At 41.0% G+C, this 19360-nt stretch overlaps 1 protein-coding gene across 6 annotated transcripts in view; it reads left to right on the top strand.

Moving 5' to 3' along the window:
* OSBPL9 (oxysterol binding protein like 9) overlaps positions 1 to 19103 on the top strand; it is a 57043-nt gene extending 37940 nt beyond the window's left edge. For 3 of the 6 annotated variants that reach the window (XM_030226270.2, XM_030226268.2, XM_030226271.2), the window contains 18 exons: positions 1934 to 1963; positions 2804 to 2854; positions 7005 to 7043; positions 9971 to 10064; positions 10516 to 10617; positions 11064 to 11223; positions 11875 to 11987; positions 12266 to 12384; positions 13676 to 13761; positions 13992 to 14160; positions 15151 to 15235; positions 15503 to 15613; positions 15993 to 16056; positions 16171 to 16311; positions 17165 to 17243; positions 17570 to 17661; positions 18042 to 18177; positions 18270 to 19103. In XM_030226270.2, the coding sequence (XP_030082130.1) occupies positions 1934 to 1963; positions 2804 to 2854; positions 7005 to 7043; positions 9971 to 10064; positions 10516 to 10617; positions 11064 to 11223; positions 11875 to 11987; positions 12266 to 12384; positions 13676 to 13761; positions 13992 to 14160; positions 15151 to 15235; positions 15503 to 15613; positions 15993 to 16056; positions 16171 to 16311; positions 17165 to 17243; positions 17570 to 17661; positions 18042 to 18177; positions 18270 to 18344 (1746 nt within the window). In that variant the 3' untranslated portion in view covers positions 18345 to 19103. Of the gene's footprint in view, positions 1 to 1933; positions 1964 to 2803; positions 2855 to 7004; positions 7044 to 8845; positions 8952 to 9970; positions 10065 to 10515; positions 10618 to 11063; positions 11224 to 11874; positions 11988 to 12265; positions 12385 to 13675; positions 13762 to 13991; positions 14161 to 15150; positions 15236 to 15502; positions 15614 to 15992; positions 16057 to 16170; positions 16312 to 17164; positions 17244 to 17569; positions 17662 to 18041; positions 18178 to 18269 lie in introns of those variants that run through there. The other 3 variants (XR_003944620.2, XM_030226269.2, XM_030226272.2) reach the window with 3 other exon arrangements.
* The last annotated feature ends 257 nt before the right edge of the window (positions 19104 to 19360 follow it).

Below are 19360 nucleotides of genomic sequence, written 5' to 3'. Positions count from 1 at the left end.
ATTTTTATTGATAACATGTTTTATCTTCAACATACTTGCTTATGGTTTTCAGTTTTGTAGTGTCTAAATTATCAAAGTTCCATGTGCAAGGTGGTCATAAAGCACAAATGTGAAAAAACACTGCATCAATGCAAACTGTCACTGCTTAATTTGGCCAGCTCACAAAGAATTCATTTCCAAAGAGGAAAAAACTATGGTTCCATAATTTCCTGAAAGGCCTTAGAAATCTGCTTGTCTTGAGGATTTTTCCCTTTCAATCTTCCATGTGATCTTTGATAAAATCACCCTTTTGTCTGTACCTCTGTGTAAGAATAACAGTGTCTCAGTGAACTGTTTGGAAAATTACAGATGGGTGGGGAGAAACCAACATCACTGAATTGCATCACATGGCCTGAGGTCACTTTCTTATTTTCAGCAAAGGTGATGTCACTGAAGGGACTGAGCTCTCAGTTTATTTGGTGTGTAAATACTCTATAACAAGTTGGGGAAAAAATGAGTAAAGAATGATCAAAGCTGCTGATGGCTGCCTCCAGTTGGCTGTACAGCCTTGAGACTGCACGATCGCCTTCAGCTGCATCATCTCTCATCCAACAAGATTTGTGTGCTTGGGTGCATTGCCTATTCTATTTTGGTCCTAAAAGGCTCAAAACTTCTATGCTGTCATATTTAAAATGCTTTTTTGGATATGTGCTGATAAAGCTTAGACTGGAAATCTCGTAGAGACGTGAAAAACAAACAAAAACAAAGCCAAGGAATTTTTAACTGTTGGCATGTTTCTCAGCAGGAGTAAATATAACAAAACTTCATGGTATAACATCCCTCAAATGATATATCCTAGATAAACATGATCCAGGTCTTCCAGTTTTTAGGAGGAAGGGCTGAGTCTGTTTTGTTTGACCACCTCTTGCCAATTAATCCTGAAGAAAATGTACAGCATCCCTTGAGTAATATCTAGAGCATAAGGAATGTATCTAGAGCATAACTGAGAGTTTCCTCTCAGGAATTGCCTGAGAGGCTGTCACTGCATTTGTTTTCTCTTTAATCCACAAATTAGGACTGTTCATTTCTGTAGATTTAGAGCTGCATGTTCTTCTCTGATGCTGCAGGCTTTTCCTTGCAATGCCTGGTGCAGGGAAAGGATCCTTTACACACTTGGATTATTCAACAGTCAAGAAGATTGTGACTCAAGTCACATGAGACACTCAAATTAATCAAAACAAAGAGCTCCTGTAATTGCATTAGTAGAGGTTCAGTGCTGAGTCCAGTTTAGTGATTTTGCCTCCTGCAGACAGAGCCAAGGACATCAACAGGAAGCATCTGCTCCTGCACCAGGTCACGCAGCTGTGGAACATGGCATGCAGATGCCTTTTGCATGCCTGAGGTGCAGTTCCACACAGGAAATCTTTATGGACCAGTGTTTCTAGATAAAATTCAGTAGGCACATTTCCAGATGCACTTTTACTGGAGGCCTAGGAAGAGCCAGGAACATGTGTGCACTGTTATTTTCTGTGGTTTGTTTCAAGCTGTGCTTAACTGCAAATGTTTATTGTACTTGAATGATGGTCACTTCGTGTAATAGTGTTGAAATGTGCCACCATTCAGTGCACTTTATAAGGGTACAAAATGAACTTAGAATCTTCATGCTGCATTTCATTTTTGTTGATGTTATGCAGAAAGGAAGTATAGTACTAATGGGTAAATGTCACTGGTAAGAAATTCTTAACCTTGTCATCTTTAAGCTTGAATTATCAGTTTGACTTCAGTCTTGTCTTGCAAATTGTCTGTATATGGAAATAGACTTTAACATGTTGGTTAAGGGTTTTTTTCCCTCCCCCAGTTTAAAATTAAAATATTGTGTTTATACAGTATTTAGGTCAAACCAGATGCTGGAAATTCTGTCTTTAATCACACTGTTTTGATTTTTCTATTACAGAAAATTGAAGGTCTCAAAGAAACAACCAGTGTAAGTTTCTTTAATTTTTGTAAGCATTATATATTGATTCTGAAATGCACTTTATTTTCTTCAGGAAGTTTTTAAAAGCTTTTTGCAGCAAAATGAGAATCCAGATTAGGTCCAACATTGTGATGGCAGAGGCAGCCTGGTTTTGGTGCTGTGTTCAGGTTTCTGTCCAGCACCTTGGAATCATGGAATAGTTGAGGTTGGAAGGAGCCTCTGCAGGTCTGTAGTCCAACCCTATGCTCAGAGCACCATCATCTGGAACAGGTTGCTCAGGACCAAATCTAGTTTGGGTTTTGAGTGACTCCAAGGCTGGAGGCTTTACAGCTACCCTGGACAATCTGTTCCAGTGTTTTATCATCCATAAAAGAATAAAAGGTGTTTTCTTCTGCTTAAAGTGATTTTCCTGTATTCCTGTTAGTGGCCATTGCTTACCCTGTCACTGGGCTCCAATGAGAAGAGTCTTGCTCTGGCTTCCCCTGCCCTCCCAGTCAAATATTGATCCCCCTTGAAAAGGTCTCCCTGAGCCTTTTCCTCTGCAGATGAAACAAACCCAGCTCTCTGAGCCTCTCTTTCCATGATGATTTACCTGCCTGCAGCACTCTGGGGGTTTGGAGCTGACCTCCATTTCACCCTGACATCCTGGCTTTATGCTGTGTGTGGCTTTGGAAACTTCAGTTTTCTGCTGCTGTGCTTTTTTCTCTGGAAGAAAAATGGGGAAGTGAAAGTAGGAGTTCAACAGAACTGAGTGTCCATTTAGTTCACACCCAATATTCTATATAACTAATAAATGCAGAATATTAAGGGATAGTAACACAATCTTTTTTGATGTTTTTCTTTTCCTAGAGCATGGTAGAATCAATAAAACACTGCATTGTGTTGCTACAGATTGCTAAAGTAAGTACACTGTAAACTATTGTGAATTTTAGTGATGCAGCATTAATCTAATTGAAACCTAAAAGTGCCTTTTATATGATCCAGGAACAAGAAAACAATTATAAGTTGATTTCTGCTTTTATTTTAATGAGGTTTCTGAACTACTGAGTTCCACAGCAGACTGTCCTGCTAATGCTCATGGTAACTGTCACGTTGGTTTGAGTTTTCTTTCAGATAAACTTTCTTCTGCAGAGTTTGCTGCTAGACTAAAGAACTCAGGCAAATGTCAGGTTGACAGAACAGGAACTTAACAAAACTCTTCTTTCTGCTTCATTGAAGAGTGTGGCTAACAAATAAAAAGGGGAAAAAATGATGGAAATAATGAAACTGGTTTGGCAAGGTCTGTCACAGGTGTGAAGTTCATCATGATGCTGGAACTTCTTGACGTTAGAATTGTTTCATTTGAGAATGCAGTGTGGGTAATGCACTTATGCTTTTCACCTACATGTTTCTTTGGATTTTAAAATTTGGGGAGTTTTGGATTTCCTATTTGTCAGATTCTGCCCTTACAGGTTTAACATTCTATATTTAGGATATGTGAATTATGAGCTGCTGATTTGTATCTTGTGACCAAAGTGGAGAGAGGTGATATTTTGCAAAGAAATAAAGGAATTTTCAGAATTTCAGGCTGACCTACTCAGAACACACTCTGATTTATCCAGAAATAGGCATGGGCTCCTAGATTACTATTTTTTTCTGTAATTCTGAATCAGCTACTTTTTGTGGCTTTGAAATGCAAGACTGCTGTTACTCTTCATTTTAGGTGCCAGATATGTTGTACAAAATTCTGAGTGCAGGGAAAACTGAAGTGTTTAGAATCTTACAGGATCAAAAGTCATTCACTGAAAGGATCAGTACATGTTTTGTGAAATTCAATTTTCATATCTATTACTTAAGAATTTGTGAAGAAAATGCTTGTTAATTAAGAGGTTTTTACAAAACCAAAACTTTTTTACAAGCACTAGGGTTGAAACACTGAAATAGTTTTGTGCCACATGAATTTGGAGCTAGCACAGTCTTTATTTAACATGCAGTGAGGCTACTTCAATCCTTCACTGCAGTGCCAGCAAGAAAGGCCTTTCAGTATTTAATTTGCTTTTATTTAGTCCTGAGTATATTTACAGGTGTTTTAGTACTGTGAAGTCAGTAGACAAGATGTCATTTTTTAGGGATTTGATGGAGTCAATTGTAGATAGCTTAGATAGTAATATGCTGATTTTCTTATCTATGTGTGATTTGCTGTATTGAGGAAGCTGTTGGAGAAACTGCAAGGAATTACTAGGTCATTTTTTCTTAATTACTCTATAAATGTATTTAGTAGTTCATATTTTCACAGGGGTTTAATTCCTTTGAAATTTTACTCTTTTTCAAAACCTCTGCTATGTAATCAGCAAATGTGACATTGCAGAGTTACAATCTGCTTCTCAGGCTGTTGATCAGAGCTGGTAACTGAGTTGTCTTTCTTCTGTTGGATATCAAATCCTGTTTCTGCTCTGTGTGAGTTCATTGGGAGTTAGACAAATGTGACCCCCTCTGCTGATGCTAAACCATATTTTGAAGTTCTTTAGGTGCTTTGCTGATAATGGACAAAGCTGGTGGTGGCAGATGCAGTCATTTAGATCAGGTTCAGTACTTGACTGCTCCAGGTGCCATGTGAGTGTAAAGGCAGGTGGAATTTGAGTCCTCCAAAGGTGCTAACACTTGCTTTTTGTTGCACTAAATCAGACCTTGAAGTCCTTTCAGTACCACTAAATATTAACCAGTGTAAATAGGTCAGTTTATCCACTAAGGAGTGAGGGGTTGTTTTGGTTATTTGCTAAAGCATATCTGAAGCTCTTTTGGAGCTGTTGAAGCCAAGGTGGGTTAAAGGGGTGCCTTATGCAGAGCTAATTGCAAGATGTTGATCCACATATAGTAAAAAAAAAACTCCCAATACTTTAATAACCTCTTTTCTGCTTCATCTCTTCACCTTCTTTGTCTCTCAGACAACTGTACTTTTTAACTACAAGGGAATTCTGTCTTCCTTCCCCCCACACCTTTTCCATTAACTGTGCTAGTATCCTGATTTCCTACTGCTGTAGAAAATTTATAATACAGAGGAGTTTGGGGTTTTTTTTTCCCCACAGTTCTGCAAGTTGTTTGTGTATGATCCCTGTGTAAAAATGTGCTGTGCCTGACTGAAGCTTTGTGCTCTCCATTAGAGACCTTTTAAGATTCTGCAGGTTTTTTCCCAACTCTGTAGGGCAAGTATGGCTGCTGACTGACACTGCTGAAAAGAAATCATCTTTTAAATGCACCCTATTTTTACTTTCACAGTGCCTTTCTCATTAGCAGGCAGATTTGCCAATCTGTGTTACCACGTCTCTACATGCTTAGAACTCTCTGTTTCCGACACACAGCCATTTGTTATGTGGGTTATTTTGGAACTTAGAGGCAAATCTGGACTTTTGTTAATTGGAGTTTTCTTTTGTTTCTTTTTTTAATTGTGTTCAGTTGTTCTGTTTCATGGATTTTTACCTGTGTTAGCATTTGGACAGTTAAATTTTCATTAAACTTGCTGGTAAATCGAGTGTGTAATTACACCACTCCTACTGAGGTGACGCATGACATTTCCAAAATAATGAACTAAATACCAGCTAAAGAGGAATCTGTCATAATACATTCATTGCTTATCAAAAAAAGCAGTCAAAATAAACAAAGTGGGAGCAAAATAATATACAAAATAAAAAAAGGTGGAGCATTTGGCCTGTGGCTGTGTGTGGCAGCTGGAGATGTCCACTTCTGCTGATGTGTGTGATGTAAAATAAATTAATGTAAAATACATTAAATGTTCTGCCAGGGATGGTAAACCTCAGTCTTAGAAATGTATGCTATATATGTGTTATGAAGTACCTTTTATAATTTAGATATTTAGTTTTGCATCCTTCCCTTCTCTTTTTCACCCCAAATCTGGCCAGTCTTGCCTGCCCAGTTTTGTGGAATTTCTGCCATCCTTACCTTACTGATGCTGCTGCTGGTGCATTACTGAGGTGGGAGAGCAAGCACCAGTGCTCATGCAGCATCTTTGTGGTTTATTTCCTAGGTCTTAGAGATGATGGACACAGCATGGGGGTTTTTTTGTGTTGGGAAAAAAATTATGTGTTTTGTAAATTTGCAACCCAGTGGAACTTTTTGTTTGTGGTGTTCTTTTTGTCATGGAAAGCCAGACTTGAAAAATGTCAACGAGCAGAGATGAAATTTGGATGGCCTATTGCCAACTGTATAAGCTGAGGAAGGATGTATTAAGTATCAAAACATAAATATGTGCCAGTTTTCTTTATGCTTCTTACAGCTTTTTTTTTTGCTTGTTCCTTTAAAATGTAACTGGAAATCCAGGGGAGTACTCTGCAGACATTTTTGAGGTTCACACTGGATAAAGTTAGGCATTGATGTACAGACTAATATGAACTTTGCAGCAGGAGGGAAGAGATTTGGCTCAGTGTTCAGTAGAATTTATCCTGTTGCTGTTCAGTGCTAAAACTGTGCTGGCTGCAGATTGGCATGAACTGCTCTGCTGCTCGTGTCATTTCCCCTGGGGACAGATGGTTTTTACATTGCCTGCTCTTTCACTTATGCTTCTGGGCAAAAAAAAACCCAAAAATCTGAGATAGTGAATGATCTTAAAGCATTTTAAAATATAGTGGATGCCAAAAAGCAAAAGTTAAAACCTTTCAACTTAAACTTCTGCCTTTCTTGTGTGTTAATTACAGAAACTGAGAACTTCATTTCTCAGGGACTTAGAGGAGCTGCAGAGCATATTTTGGGGAGCTCCTAGGTATTTGGGGAGCACCCACATTGTAAATCAGAATTGTACTCTGCAGTACAGAAAGGATATTTTTAAAATTGTCTGCACTCATGTGGACAGGCCCTCAGAAAATGCTGATCTTCAGAGGTGCAGTGACTGTGTGTGGAATTGTGTCCTCCAAGTTTAGTTATTGTATCACATGGTGAGGAGCATTTTATGGCTGAAAATGTGAACATTCCTGAGGGAAACTCGCTGTTCTCACTTAGCACAGAACTGATAAGTCATGCAAGATTGTTATGTTGATATTTTGAACATTTTTTCCTTAAGGACCAAAATAATGAGGAGAAGCACGCAAATGGACTTATAGTAAGTTTAAATCTAATCTTTATCTCCTTTTAATTCTGCAGAACATGTGAACAGAGACCTGAATTTCCACTCACTTTGCAACATGCTTCTTCCTTTCTCTAATTTACTGCTTCCAGTGTCTTGTTAAAATTCCTGTGGAGTCCTTAGCTCCTGAGGTTGCCTAACACCCTTGTCTTTAGAGGATAGAGTGGTCAGTTTTGGATGGAGTGTCTTCAGCAGCAGTGCTGTGACTGAGCACTTAGATAAAAATCTGCCATGTGAACAGATGAAAGGGAAATGACTGGGATAGAAATAGTCCTGTGTTCTGTCTGAAGTGTCTCTGTGTAGGAAATAGATCTGCTCTCAGTGTGCTTCAAGTAGTTTGTCTTTTCTACAGTGCTGCTCCTTTGATGCAGAGTTGTGTAATGTCTCTCTAAGCAATGTTTCTTCTTTAATAGAACTACTGCATTTTTAATGTAACTTCTGTCATTTTTGGTTTTGGTCACACGTGGTTTCTCTTTCTTTGTTCTTTTTTTGTCACTTGAGTACATTTCAGATACTTTTAATAGGAAATTGTTTTCAGTAAAAACTCTGAAAATCCTGATGTGTTTTCCTTAGACCTGTCAGTAATTCCCAGGCCTTGGTTGGTTGTCCACTACAAACAGATTTAGCAGTAGGATTTTCTGGTGTGAACCTTGGGCTGAAGATGCACGTGCACATTTCAGTTTTGTGCTTATCATAAATAAGGTGAATTATTATGTGCCCTGCAGATGGAACATAATTCAGGTCTTAGTGTGAGGGAACAGCTTCTGTGATGTCCCCTGGAAAAGAGAAGCTGTGCAGGAAGACACTTCCACAGGCACAGGTGACCTGCACATCTGGGCTGCAACCAGGACATTTCATAGAGATATTGCAGCTTGATATAGTCTGAATTTGATTAGCCACTGATCTCATTATCTGTGGGCTGGCCTGTTCTGGGGAGGAAAAAAATCTTTCTGTAAGAATATATTAACTGTGGATCAGTGATTGTGAAGTCTGAAATTGTGATGCTGTGGAGGTCAACATCACCTTGGGCTAAAAAGGTCAGGATTTCACTTTAAACTTATGCAGAAATACAGTCATTGTTTGCTGCCATGGTGGGGTGAGTCTTGTTTCTGTGTAATTCTTATTCAATTGTTATTAAACTCAGAGCAGGAGACTTTCAGGTCTGCCTTCAGCTGTTTCTAGCTCATGAAGGCGTCCCTCAAAATATCCAACAAGAAACTCCGGTTCTTGTTGCAGTAAGGAGAATTGTCTAAGGATAAGGTTACAACCCTGAATACAAAACCAGAGTGACTTTGTTCTTTCTTTACCATACCAGTGTTCTGTATCATGTGGATTATTAGTTTCCCTAAAAAATAAAGGAGATGTAACTAGCAATAGCATCCTGTGTATCATAGAACCATCTTGGGTTTTAAATCTTAACTCTTAAGATGGGATCATCATTTTAAACTGTGAATTCTGTGGGACAGGGACCTTCCTGTGTTGAATACATAATTCCACAGGGAGGTGAAGTACTGGGGGCGTTGCCTTTATGCTGGAATGCAGTGGAACAATATTGCCTGTACTGGATTATTTGTATACTGAGTAGTAAAACCAATGAAACTGTAGAAAGCTACTTTTATGTTTTTAATGGAGATTTTTTTCTTTTTTTTTAGTGATAAGCAGAGAATTATTGTCTGTTTTTAGTTAAAGAAATCTGTGCTATAAAAAAAATAATAGAACTTTTCACTGATTTTTAGAGTCATACAGTGTGCTGAGTTGAAAGGGATCCACAGGGATCATAGTGCTCCAGCTCCTGGCTCTGCACAGGACAGCCCCAAGAACCACACCATGTGTCTGAGAGCATTGTCCAGACATCCAAATGTAGGATAAAGTTCAGAATTTCAGGTAACTGGGAAAGAAGGCAGGAAAGGAATCTGCCTTTAGTAGGAAAATGGGAAAAAGGTTAAAATGAGCCTGTTTCCCTCAGTGTGAATGTAAATAGAAATTAATGGACTGAAGGGAGAGGAGAATAGCTGTAGACACTTCTTTTAAATACTGATGTAAAAAAAGAGGATAGAGATGAACATACTGACTGCATTTCTGAGCAAACTGAGCAAAAATTTTCATAGTTCTGAGAGATCAGGCATTTAAATTGCAAGATGTTTGAAAAGGCTTTTATGTGCCTTTTACTCAAGTAACAACCGAGAAGTTCTGGTGGTTGTGTGTAAACACAAATAACAAACAGTGCTTAGATGATATGCTGGATTAAAAGACATGGCAGTTCAGATTTCCAACATGCATAAAAACCAAGGACATGGACTGAAGTCAGTGACTTCTGGGAGCATTGAATTGACCTGGTGCTTCATTTTCCAAGTGCCCACATTCAGAAGTAGGTTGAGGTGTCCTCTGCTGAGCTGCACTGAACACTGTCAGCTTGCTTTGGGAAGAATTTTGCCAGCAAAGCTGCTTCATGGCTCTAAGCTTGCTGATGATTCTTGTTTTGATTTATGGCTTGATCTGCAAAATGAATTTTTGAGAAATTTTTTTTTTTTAAATACTGATTACCTGTCCTAATTTTGGCCAGATAATTTGCATCTAACTTTCCACTCTTTGCATGCATTATTAATTAATGGACATTGGGTGGCATACCAGAAGTAAGAACCTGAAATAAGAATTCTTTGTAGGACACTTCAAATCTGCATCAAATCCAATTTATTGTGCAGTCTGTGTAAAGAATCAAAATGTTCCTACCTCAAAAGTATTTCTCATGTCCTCAACTGTCAATTTGTGTTTTACTTCCTCTCTCTCAGGGATTCACTCTCTTGCATTTGGGCATTTCTCATGCTCACAATGTTCTTGCTATCTATGCTTTATTTTCTTTTAATTGAGGGGGAAAAAAATGTGCTTTTCTTTTTCTTGCCTAGAGCACCATCAACCCTGTGGACGCTGTGTATCAGCCCAGCCCCTTGGAGCCATCAGGGATCAGCACCATGCCCTCCCAGGCTGTCACACTGCCAGGTAGGCTGGGAACAGCCCCTTCCCAGGCTGTCACACTGCCAGCTAGGCTGGGAACAGCCCCCTGATGTCCCAGGCTGTCACACTGCCAGCTAGGCTGGGAACAGCCACCCAGAGCAGTGGCTGCACACTCAGCTCAGAGGGGCTGAGCAGGGGCAGGAGGCACAGAGGATTCTCACCAACCTGGTTCTGGGGATAAACTGATGTGTTTTATTTACTCTCAGTTACTGGCTTGCATTCTGGCTTGCAAATGCTTTCTAGCTAAACAACTGCATTATTTTTTTTTTAAATGCCATCTTTGGTTAATAAAAAAAGAACCTAGGTAAAAGTGATGGCTACACGTTTTTCTGTCCAAATGGCTTGTATAGAAAATGATTTAATTTTTGGAGGTGAGGTGAAATAATGTGGAATCTCCTTCTGAATTTTGGGGTTAACATGTCAAAATATCCCCTAGAACCTGCTCAGCTGTGCAAGTCAGAGCAGAGACCCTCCTCTTTGCCAGTGGGACCTGTGGTAGCATCGCTCGGGAACCAGACTCCAACACCAAATAGTACAGGTACAGTTCTGGGGAACTTTTATTGAAATCCAAGAAACTCTGTAATTAGTCATTAAAACAATGTTATTGGCCTGCATCTTGCTTTTGGCCAACACCAATTTCAATGTTTTGTTAAAACCAGTAATGCTGCTCTTTCTCCCCACCATTTATACACAATATGTGTGAGTTTTACCAGCTTCCCTTTGTCTCCCCAGCATTGCAATCCTGCAGTAATTGGAGAAAACATGTCCCTTAAACTTTACTGGTGTTCTGTGCTCTTCATTTTCCTTGTGATTTTCCTTTTGTCAATTTTTAAACTCTTTATGAACCTGCCTAATTATTGCTTTTAATTTTTTAAGTTCCTTTTTTGAGTTCACGTCAGTCTTTATTGATTTGAACAATTCTTGTTTAAGTAGATTTTGAAAGAATTAATTTTTATTGTTTCTGTAATCTTTAATACTCCACAGGGAGTGGGCAGTCAGCACCTAGCAGCAGTCTCACCTCTCCAAGCCATGTCAACCTGTCTCCAAATACAGTCCCAGATTTTTCTTACTCAAGCAGTGAGGATGAGTTCTATGATGCTGATGAGTTCTACCAGAGCAGTTCTTCCCCAAAGCGATGCATGGAGTAAGTAGCTGGCAGTGTGCAGTGCGTGCAGTCTGTATCTCCAAGGGCATGGCTTAGAAATTGCTTTAAAAAGGTGGGGGAGGTTAAAAAGCCACTTTGTGTAACAGAGTGAGATTACCCCTGCCCTCAGCCACAGACAGGTAGAGGGAGGCAGTTTCTCCCTCTGCTCCTTCCCATTCCATCAGATAAATGTTCACAAACTCTAACAAACCCAGCTCTGGAAGGCCCCAGCCCAGAGCTGTAATCTGGTGCATTCCAGGTGTATTTGCTGCAGCCTTTGCTAAGGGGCCAATTCCCTCACACATTTGCTAAAAGGTATTCTTTGAAGTTGGCACCCTTTTCTCAAAATCTCTATTTACTCTTCATTTTTTACTAATTGAAAAATTAATTTTAAGAGATGCTACACATTCCAAAGAGGGATTAGTCAGCTGTTTTCTGCCTTCATGTGTTATCTGAGGCTGCAGGCTGTCCCATTCCTCCAGCTGGAATCCATTCTGAGCTTTCTGTGAATTAGCATGCACCATGTGTATGAATGTCTGCCACTGCACAGTTCTTGATGTCTATCACTAAATTCCTTGTCTGAATATCAAATGGCAATAATTTGGTCTGAATTACTTAATTTGAACTGTGAGAATTTATTCGTTTCTGTAGTTCTTCAGGGTCTGCTGCAGTCCTGACTCGGAGCAGCACAGGGAGCAGCCTGAAACGTCCAGATACCACAGAGTCCCTCAATTCCTCCATGTCTAATGGCACAAATGATGCTGGTAAGTGACCTGTGTGAACTTTCAGTAGGGAGCTATTGATTGTTAATCTGTGTGTAAACTGGGTCAATATATACAGGATTTTTAATATTTGTGTGTGTGTGTGTGTGTGTGTATGGCAAGGTACTTATGGGAAGAGGTTTATCTACTGTTTCCTTACTAATGGAAGATTGCTGAATTGTAGGATTTAAAACCTGTATTTTTGGATATATATGCTAATGAAATACAGTCTGGTTTTGAAGGTTTAGAGGAAAACCAAAGCCATTTTTTTGGTCTTTCAGATCTCTTTGATCCTCCCGACGACCGAGAAGACGATGGGGAAGGAGAGTCGGTGGAGGAGCACAAAAGTGTCATCATGCATCTCTTGTCACAAGTGAGACTAGGCATGGACCTCACCAAGGTAAACCTGCTGGGGTTCCTGGGCATGGGAGGGGCAGTAAACCCAGAGTTCTGTGTAAAAAAAAGGTTGCATCATTTAACTACATATTTGTTCTAAGAGCTGGTTAAGCTGTAATCTCTTTAGCATGGTGGTTTTGAATTGGAGTTCTCACTGAAAGGGGGAAAGTAGCTGCAGAGTAAGTATATCCAGATGCTAAAATCTGTTTGGGAAAATAGTTTGCTATGGAAAGTAGCTGTTTGTTCTCCTTGAACCTAATTCTTGGAGTGCTTGTGAAGCTGGCATAGGGAGAATGCTGAAATGTTACTCTGTCTTTAGCTTCCTAGAGCAAAGAGCTACAAGATCCCAAGGTATGGTGGCATTCAATAAAACATAAAGTGAAAGGGAGAAGTAACCATATAGGGAAAAGCTTGGCTTAGTTGGGATCTTAATGAGGAAATAAGTTGCATGTGTATTTTGAAATGCTACACTTAGGTCTGGCAAGGAAAGGGTTGAGTTCTTCATGGATGAGATTCATGCTAGTGTCTGTCTGAAGGCACAATGAGCAGCATTCTGAAGGTGTTGGTCTTTCCAGCAGCTTGGATAAATTTAAACAAGTAATTCCAGAGTGAGAAAGGACAGGAGGGATCAATTCTTATCCTTAAGTTTCCTTAAGTGGATGAATTGAACTGTCCAGGCTGGAATGAACAGGAGATAATAAAAAGATAACAGTTTTCTGGGGAAACAGCCAGCAGCTCACAGGCAAACTGCTCAAGGTTTCTGGCAGTTCTGAATAGGAATTGATCCAAACTGTGTCTGTTCTGGGAATTCCTGGGATAGCTGAAAATTAGGCTCAGGAATCTTTATGAGCATGTACCTTGTCAGCAACAGTAAGTGATGGTGGATCACACTGAGCAGATCCACAAGGATGGACCTTGGGGAGGCAGTAGGGAAGAGCTGAACCTTCATCCTGACAGAGACATGCAGCAGGATGGGACTGCAAGTGAGTGTTTGTAACTGAAAACTGGCAGTGCTCACAGAGATGGAATGAAATTGCAGAGAAAGGGTACTTCAGAACAGCTTTTGGTGTGCTCTGAGTGGGACTGGGATCCATGCAGGATGAGCCTGTTGCTGTTAAACCTTAAGGTTTGGAGGAGGTGCCAGCTGACCTGCACATGTCAGAGCTCATTGGTGAGCTGGAGCTCCCAGTCAGCTGAGAGCACACAATGCTGTGGGTGCTGTTTGCTAGTTACACTTGGCTTTTGTACAGGATATTCAAAACCTTCAGTTGGATGAGTTGTTTTCCTTCACTCAGGTGGTTCTCCCAACGTTTATCCTGGAAAGAAGGTCGCTGTTGGAAATGTACGCTGACTTCTTTGCACACCCGGACTTGTTTGTCAGGTATTTGACTTTGGGACAGGAGCATTCACTGCTTCTCCTGCTGGTTCTGGCCCTTTTGGGCTGCCACAAGTTGGTAGTTTTGAAGAATATTGCTTGGATTTTGGTTGGAACTTCAAAAAAAGTCAAATCAGCCAAACTTGTAAAACAACCAAGCACCCATAAAACTTTCCTGTATCCAAGGTCCCTGCTTATATTTCACTCTGCCTGTCCTTTTGTCTCTCTCTCTGTAGCATTAGTGACCAGAAGGATCCCAAGGAGAGGATGGTTCAGGTGGTGAAATGGTACCTCTCAGCTTTCCATGCAGGAAGGAAAGGGTCAGTTGCTAAGAAGCCTTACAATCCCATTCTGGGGGAGATCTTCCGGTGCCACTGGGTGTTGCCTGGCACTGAAGATGACATGGTGAGTTTCTTGTGGTGTTTTTTTGGAGCCCACAATGCAGGGATGCAACCCAAAGCTTTGTTAAGTCACTGCTTGAAATGGATTATCCTGTGCTTAAGTAGAAAATCAACAAACTTGAGCAATTTCTTAACCAATTCTCCCCATCCTTCCTTGTTTTCTTTTGACATAAGTATCAAATCTTCCATAACAAAATTTATTGTTTTTTAAAGAACAATGTGATGTGTTGAAAGTGTCCTTTTTCCCTGAGCTGTTTCATAGCACTGATTATGAATTTGTTTATTCCCAAAGTTCTTACTTTTTTCTTTTATTTTTAAACCAGTGCAGCCCAGAGGGGATTTTTTGTTGTTGTTTTTCTTTTGTTGGCCCCTCATTTGGGGCTCTTGCCTTAGGAAGTTGCCAGTGGTGGTGTAGGAAGTGCTGCTGTGAGGTGCTTCATGTAGCCCCAGTGTCATACATCCAGGTCAATGTGATTATTTGGCTATAAGCTATGCATTTTTCCCATTTCTTTTGCTTCCTACTGCTCTGTTTGCTGAAATCTTGTTTCTGAGGTGAATATTTGCACTCCAGTTTGCTGGCAGTGTTGTATTTGGGCTTCCACTGCTTCTAAGCAGGAATTAACTACACTTTGCATTCTTTGCCACAAGAAATAAATATTAGTTTATGGTTTTGTGGTACATGAAATCTGATCATTATTAATATGCAGATCAGACTTTTTCAGAAGCAAAAGCAAAAACTGTTTCTGTTACCTAAATATTATTTATTTTGTAATTGGGTTTCTACATGAGTCTTTCAGTTTGACTGTTTTTTGCTGGGGACAATTAAAACAAAGACATTCTTACTTAAAAATAAGAGAGTAGATCCTTTAGAAAGGATCCAGGACTGAGTCCTGCAGTACATTTTCAGAAGCCTTTAAAGATGGAGGCAGCTTCCATGGGAAGCTTGCAGTGTTTGCAGGCACTGAGTGATGGAATGCTCTGCCCTGTCCCACAGGAGCCAGTCTCAGAAGGACCAGTCCCCTGGGTCAGCAAAAGCAACGTCACCTTTGTGGCAGAGCAGGTCTCTCACCATCCTCCAAGTAAGTTGTGACAACACCTTGGCCAGGAGAGGGGGGACAGTAAAATCAGCTCTTGGCTTAAATCTTGGATTTACAGTTTCTCTCCAGATTTAAAAGCTGAATATTTATAAAGGCTGAAAAATGATAAACTGCTTTTGTGAGAAACTAATTGCAAACTCTGTTACACATGAAGTGTGAGGCACCTGGGGATATTTCCCAGTGAATGAATTTGGGAACAAAGGTATCAATGTTTGTGCTGCTGTTTTTAATCCCTGCCTCTCTTTTCAGTTTCAGCATTTTATGCAGAGTGTTTTAGCAAGAGGATACAGTTCAATGCTCACATATGGACCAAGTCCAAATTCCTAGGAATGTCTATTGGGGTTCATAACATAGGGCAAGGTATGTGTGTGTAAACTGAGCTCCAGAGGAGAAATTAAATTCTGCAACTAGGATTTTTCATAGAATAATTTGCATAAATTATTTAAAGTCATGGTACTAAATGTAAGCAATGGTTGAATTTATGTAACTGGAGCTGATGTATCAGAATTAGAGATTTCCTTCCACACTCTCTGTGTGCTGACAACACCTAGGGCCCAGTTTTTCCCATCCCTGCCTCCTCCAGAAGCTGGGCATTCTCAGCATCCATTAAAAATGAAACTCCTCCACCTTTCTTTTCATGGCACCTGTTTTTAATGGCATCTTTCATGAGATCATTATGAAAAGTTCTGTAGAGGTTTTGCTAAATGTTTTCAAATCTATTTGTATTTTTCTTTAACAGGGTGTGTTACATGCCTAGATCATGATGAACACTATATTTTGACTTTTCCTAATGGCTATGGAAGGCAAGTAAATGTTCTAATTGTTATTTTCATTTTTAATGCCTTGTAATGTTTCGTGCTTAGTATTTATTGGTCAAGAGCTGATCATTCTGTGCATTTCTGTGTTTCTAATTGCAGGTCTATTCTCACTGTGCCATGGATAGAGCTTGGGGGGGAGTGCAGCATCAATTGCTCAAAGACAGGTTACAGTGCTTCCATTGTCTTCCACACAAAACCATTTTATGGAGGGAAGAAGCACAGAATTACAGCTGAAATTTTGTAAGCAGCTTCCTTCATCTCACTTTTTCCTTCCTTAAATGCCAACAGCTTTAACAAGACAGTCAGGAGTGTAAAATGCTGAAGCAGCAGCACCCAAAAGAACTTAGCTCATCATTAACTGTCATGGAATTGGACATTCTATAGCCAAGGTTGTGAGAGGAAGTTGCACAGGCCTGTGTCCTACTTTATGCTGCTTGAAAACATCCTCAGCCAATTCCCAAAGGGAACTTTGCTGCCCTGAATTTTCAAAAGTGTCTCCATCATTACCTTTCCTACAAACACAGCAACTGCAGCAAGCTTTGGGATATTCCTCATAGTGTGTCTGTTGCAAACTTCCCACATTTTTGCCTGTGGTTTGGTGGATTTTGGGTAAAGCCTGTGCACATACCCAGCACAGAGATTTCACTGGGGATTCCCATCGTATTTGGAGATGTGCTGTGAGGCCAGCAAGTGGATGCTGACAAAAATGAGGATTAGCTTGGTTTTAAATCATTGACACATTGATAGATGCCATTTAAAAACTGGTGTCTCGTGTTTCCCAGTAGCCTGGAAACCTTTTTAAGCTTAAACTCACCACCCTAAATCTGTTTGGAAGGCCTGTAACTGCTTTCCTAAACTCTAAATGCAGCTCCAGCCCTCGGGCAAGGCCTGGCTTACCCTGATCAGTGCTTCCTGTGAAGGTTTATGTAACTCACTCATGCCAAACTGCCCCCTTATGAGCAGAACCCTCCTCTCCTCTGTGCTGGGCAGGGACTCTTTGGCTGATATAAACCAGGCTTTACCAGGTTTTGATCCTTTAGGATTTTTCACTTGCAGTAATACAGCTGAGAAATGATTGTTTGTTTCTCTTTAGTTCTCCAAATGACAAGAAACCCTTCTGCTCCATTGAAGGAGAATGGAATGGGGTCATGTATGCAAAGTACTCCACAGGGGTAACAGCTTACTTTCTTTTTTCTCTTTTCATCAGAAACACAAGATTGTACTTAGGGAGGTTTGGGGTGGTTTTGGAGGCTTGGTATTTTATTTTAAACAAACACTCATAGTTGGAACCTCCTATGAAGCTGTCCAAATGAATGCTGAACTGGGGATAAAACTTGTTCATTTATTCTTAAGGAAGCTTGATTTCTATACAAGAAGAGAATCTGAAGAATTACCATGTTTCATGTATTTCCTGCTAACCAGTGCACTAGAGTGTAGAAAATGTGAAGTCTAGCTAAAGAACTGAATAGGTTTATTTCTTTTTCATCTTCCACTCCAGGAGAATGCTGTCTTTATAGATACCAAGAAAATGCCTACAATAAAGAAGAAGGTAAGGAAATTGGAGGACCAAGACGACTTTGAGTCTCGCTGGTAAGAACTTCAGTTAACTGGGAACATTAAGATTTTATTTTAGTTAGACTCCAATTTGCAGTGCAGGGACTAAAGCTGCACTGATCCAAGCACTGCATGCTCTGCTCTCCCTGAGCCCAGGTTACAGGCAGGCTGGGGAGTTAAGGGGGAAGAGGAGACCTGGAGTTCTCAGTCACATCCTAATTGGGATCAAATGTTCAGGGAGGTCTGGAGAGCTCCACCACAGCCTCCTCCCTCCTGCTATAACAGCACAAGTATCAAATATCCTAAGGGCATTTCTGCCCTTTCCCTAACCTGAGATCTACCTTTATTCGCTGCTCTGTCTCCAACTTGTAGCACTCTGCTCCCTTAAAAGTCTCCCTTGCCCTTTCTCTTTGAAGCTTATGGAAGGATGTCACCTACAACCTGAAGATCAGAGACATCGACGCAGCCACGGCTGCCAAGCACGCGCTTGAGGAGCGGCAGAGAGCCGAGGCCAGGGCCAGGAAGGAGAACGAGACCTCTTGGGAAACGAGGGTGAGCTTTATTCCAGCAGGGGGAAGCTCAGCCTGTGGCATTTGTTCCTTTCTGGAGTCACAAAAGGCTCACATGTGGTTATTCCTTTGCAGTTATTCCACGAGGATGGCGAGTGCTGGGTGTACGACGAGCCGCTGCTGAAGCGCCTCGCTGCCGGCAAGCACTGAGGGGGTGAGGTCCCGCGGGCTGGGCTGGGCTGGGCAGGGCTGGCAGCTGAGCCCACACCTGGACCTGGGAGCCTGGGCTGGGCTGGGCAGGGCTGGCAGCTGAGCCCACACCCGGACCTGGGAGCCTGGGCTGGGCTGGGCAGGGCTGGCAGCTGAGCCCACACCCGGACCTGGGAGGCTGGGCTGGGCTGGGCTGGGCTGGGCAGGGCTGGCAGCTGAGCCCACACCTGGACCTGGGAGCCTGGGCTGGGCAGGGCAGGGCTGGCAGCTGAGCCCAGTGCTGATCACGTAGTACCCGGCACGGCCCCGCCCCTCCTGCAGCTGCAGCAGTTCCTATCTCAGGGATACTGGACTTACTGAGACAGACAAAGCAATTCACGAGAGGCTGAGCAGCTCCGGGCAGGGACTGGCTCTGGTGGCAGTGCCCAGACATTGTGTAACCACTGTGAAGGCCACGGCATCGCTGGGAGCAGTTGCATCATAATCCTGGGTCCTACATATTTAAAAAGCAAGGAACAAAATGCAAGGTGTCATTTAAATCTCGCTGATGTTTGCAACCTGTAAATATGAGGATTCCTCTGATGGGACAATTTGTTAGAAAATGCTACATAAATGTTATCTTCCACCTGTATGATAATCAAATCTTTTGGCATTTCAGTGTCTTGCCCAAAATAACTGTTATTTTGAGATTGAAATGTAACCATATATAATTCTACCCAATGCATCTTAAAGCTTCATAAAATAGATTTTTCAAACTTCTCTTATGGACATTTTATTTATTTCATAATAAACCTTTGCAGGAAGACTGTTTTTCAGTTGAGTTATGATAAATTAATTATGTGAAATGTATTAAGAGGTATTTGTTTTTCCACTGGAATAATCCTTACACCTAGCTAAACCTGCTTCTTAAAGTAGGTAATGAACTAGCAAAAGGAGCATCTGCAGCATCCACAGGAGAAGTTTTCTGGACTCCACATCCAGCCTTGCCAGCACATCAGGAACCTCTGCATTGTGTC

Source organism: Serinus canaria, chromosome 8 (genome assembly GCF_022539315.1).
Source record: "Serinus canaria isolate serCan28SL12 chromosome 8, serCan2020, whole genome shotgun sequence".
In the NCBI taxonomy this organism is placed as follows: Eukaryota; Metazoa; Chordata; class Aves; order Passeriformes; family Fringillidae; genus Serinus; species Serinus canaria.
Note: the sequence above shows the minus strand (reverse complement) of the source record. Positions and strands in the feature narration are given on the sequence as shown.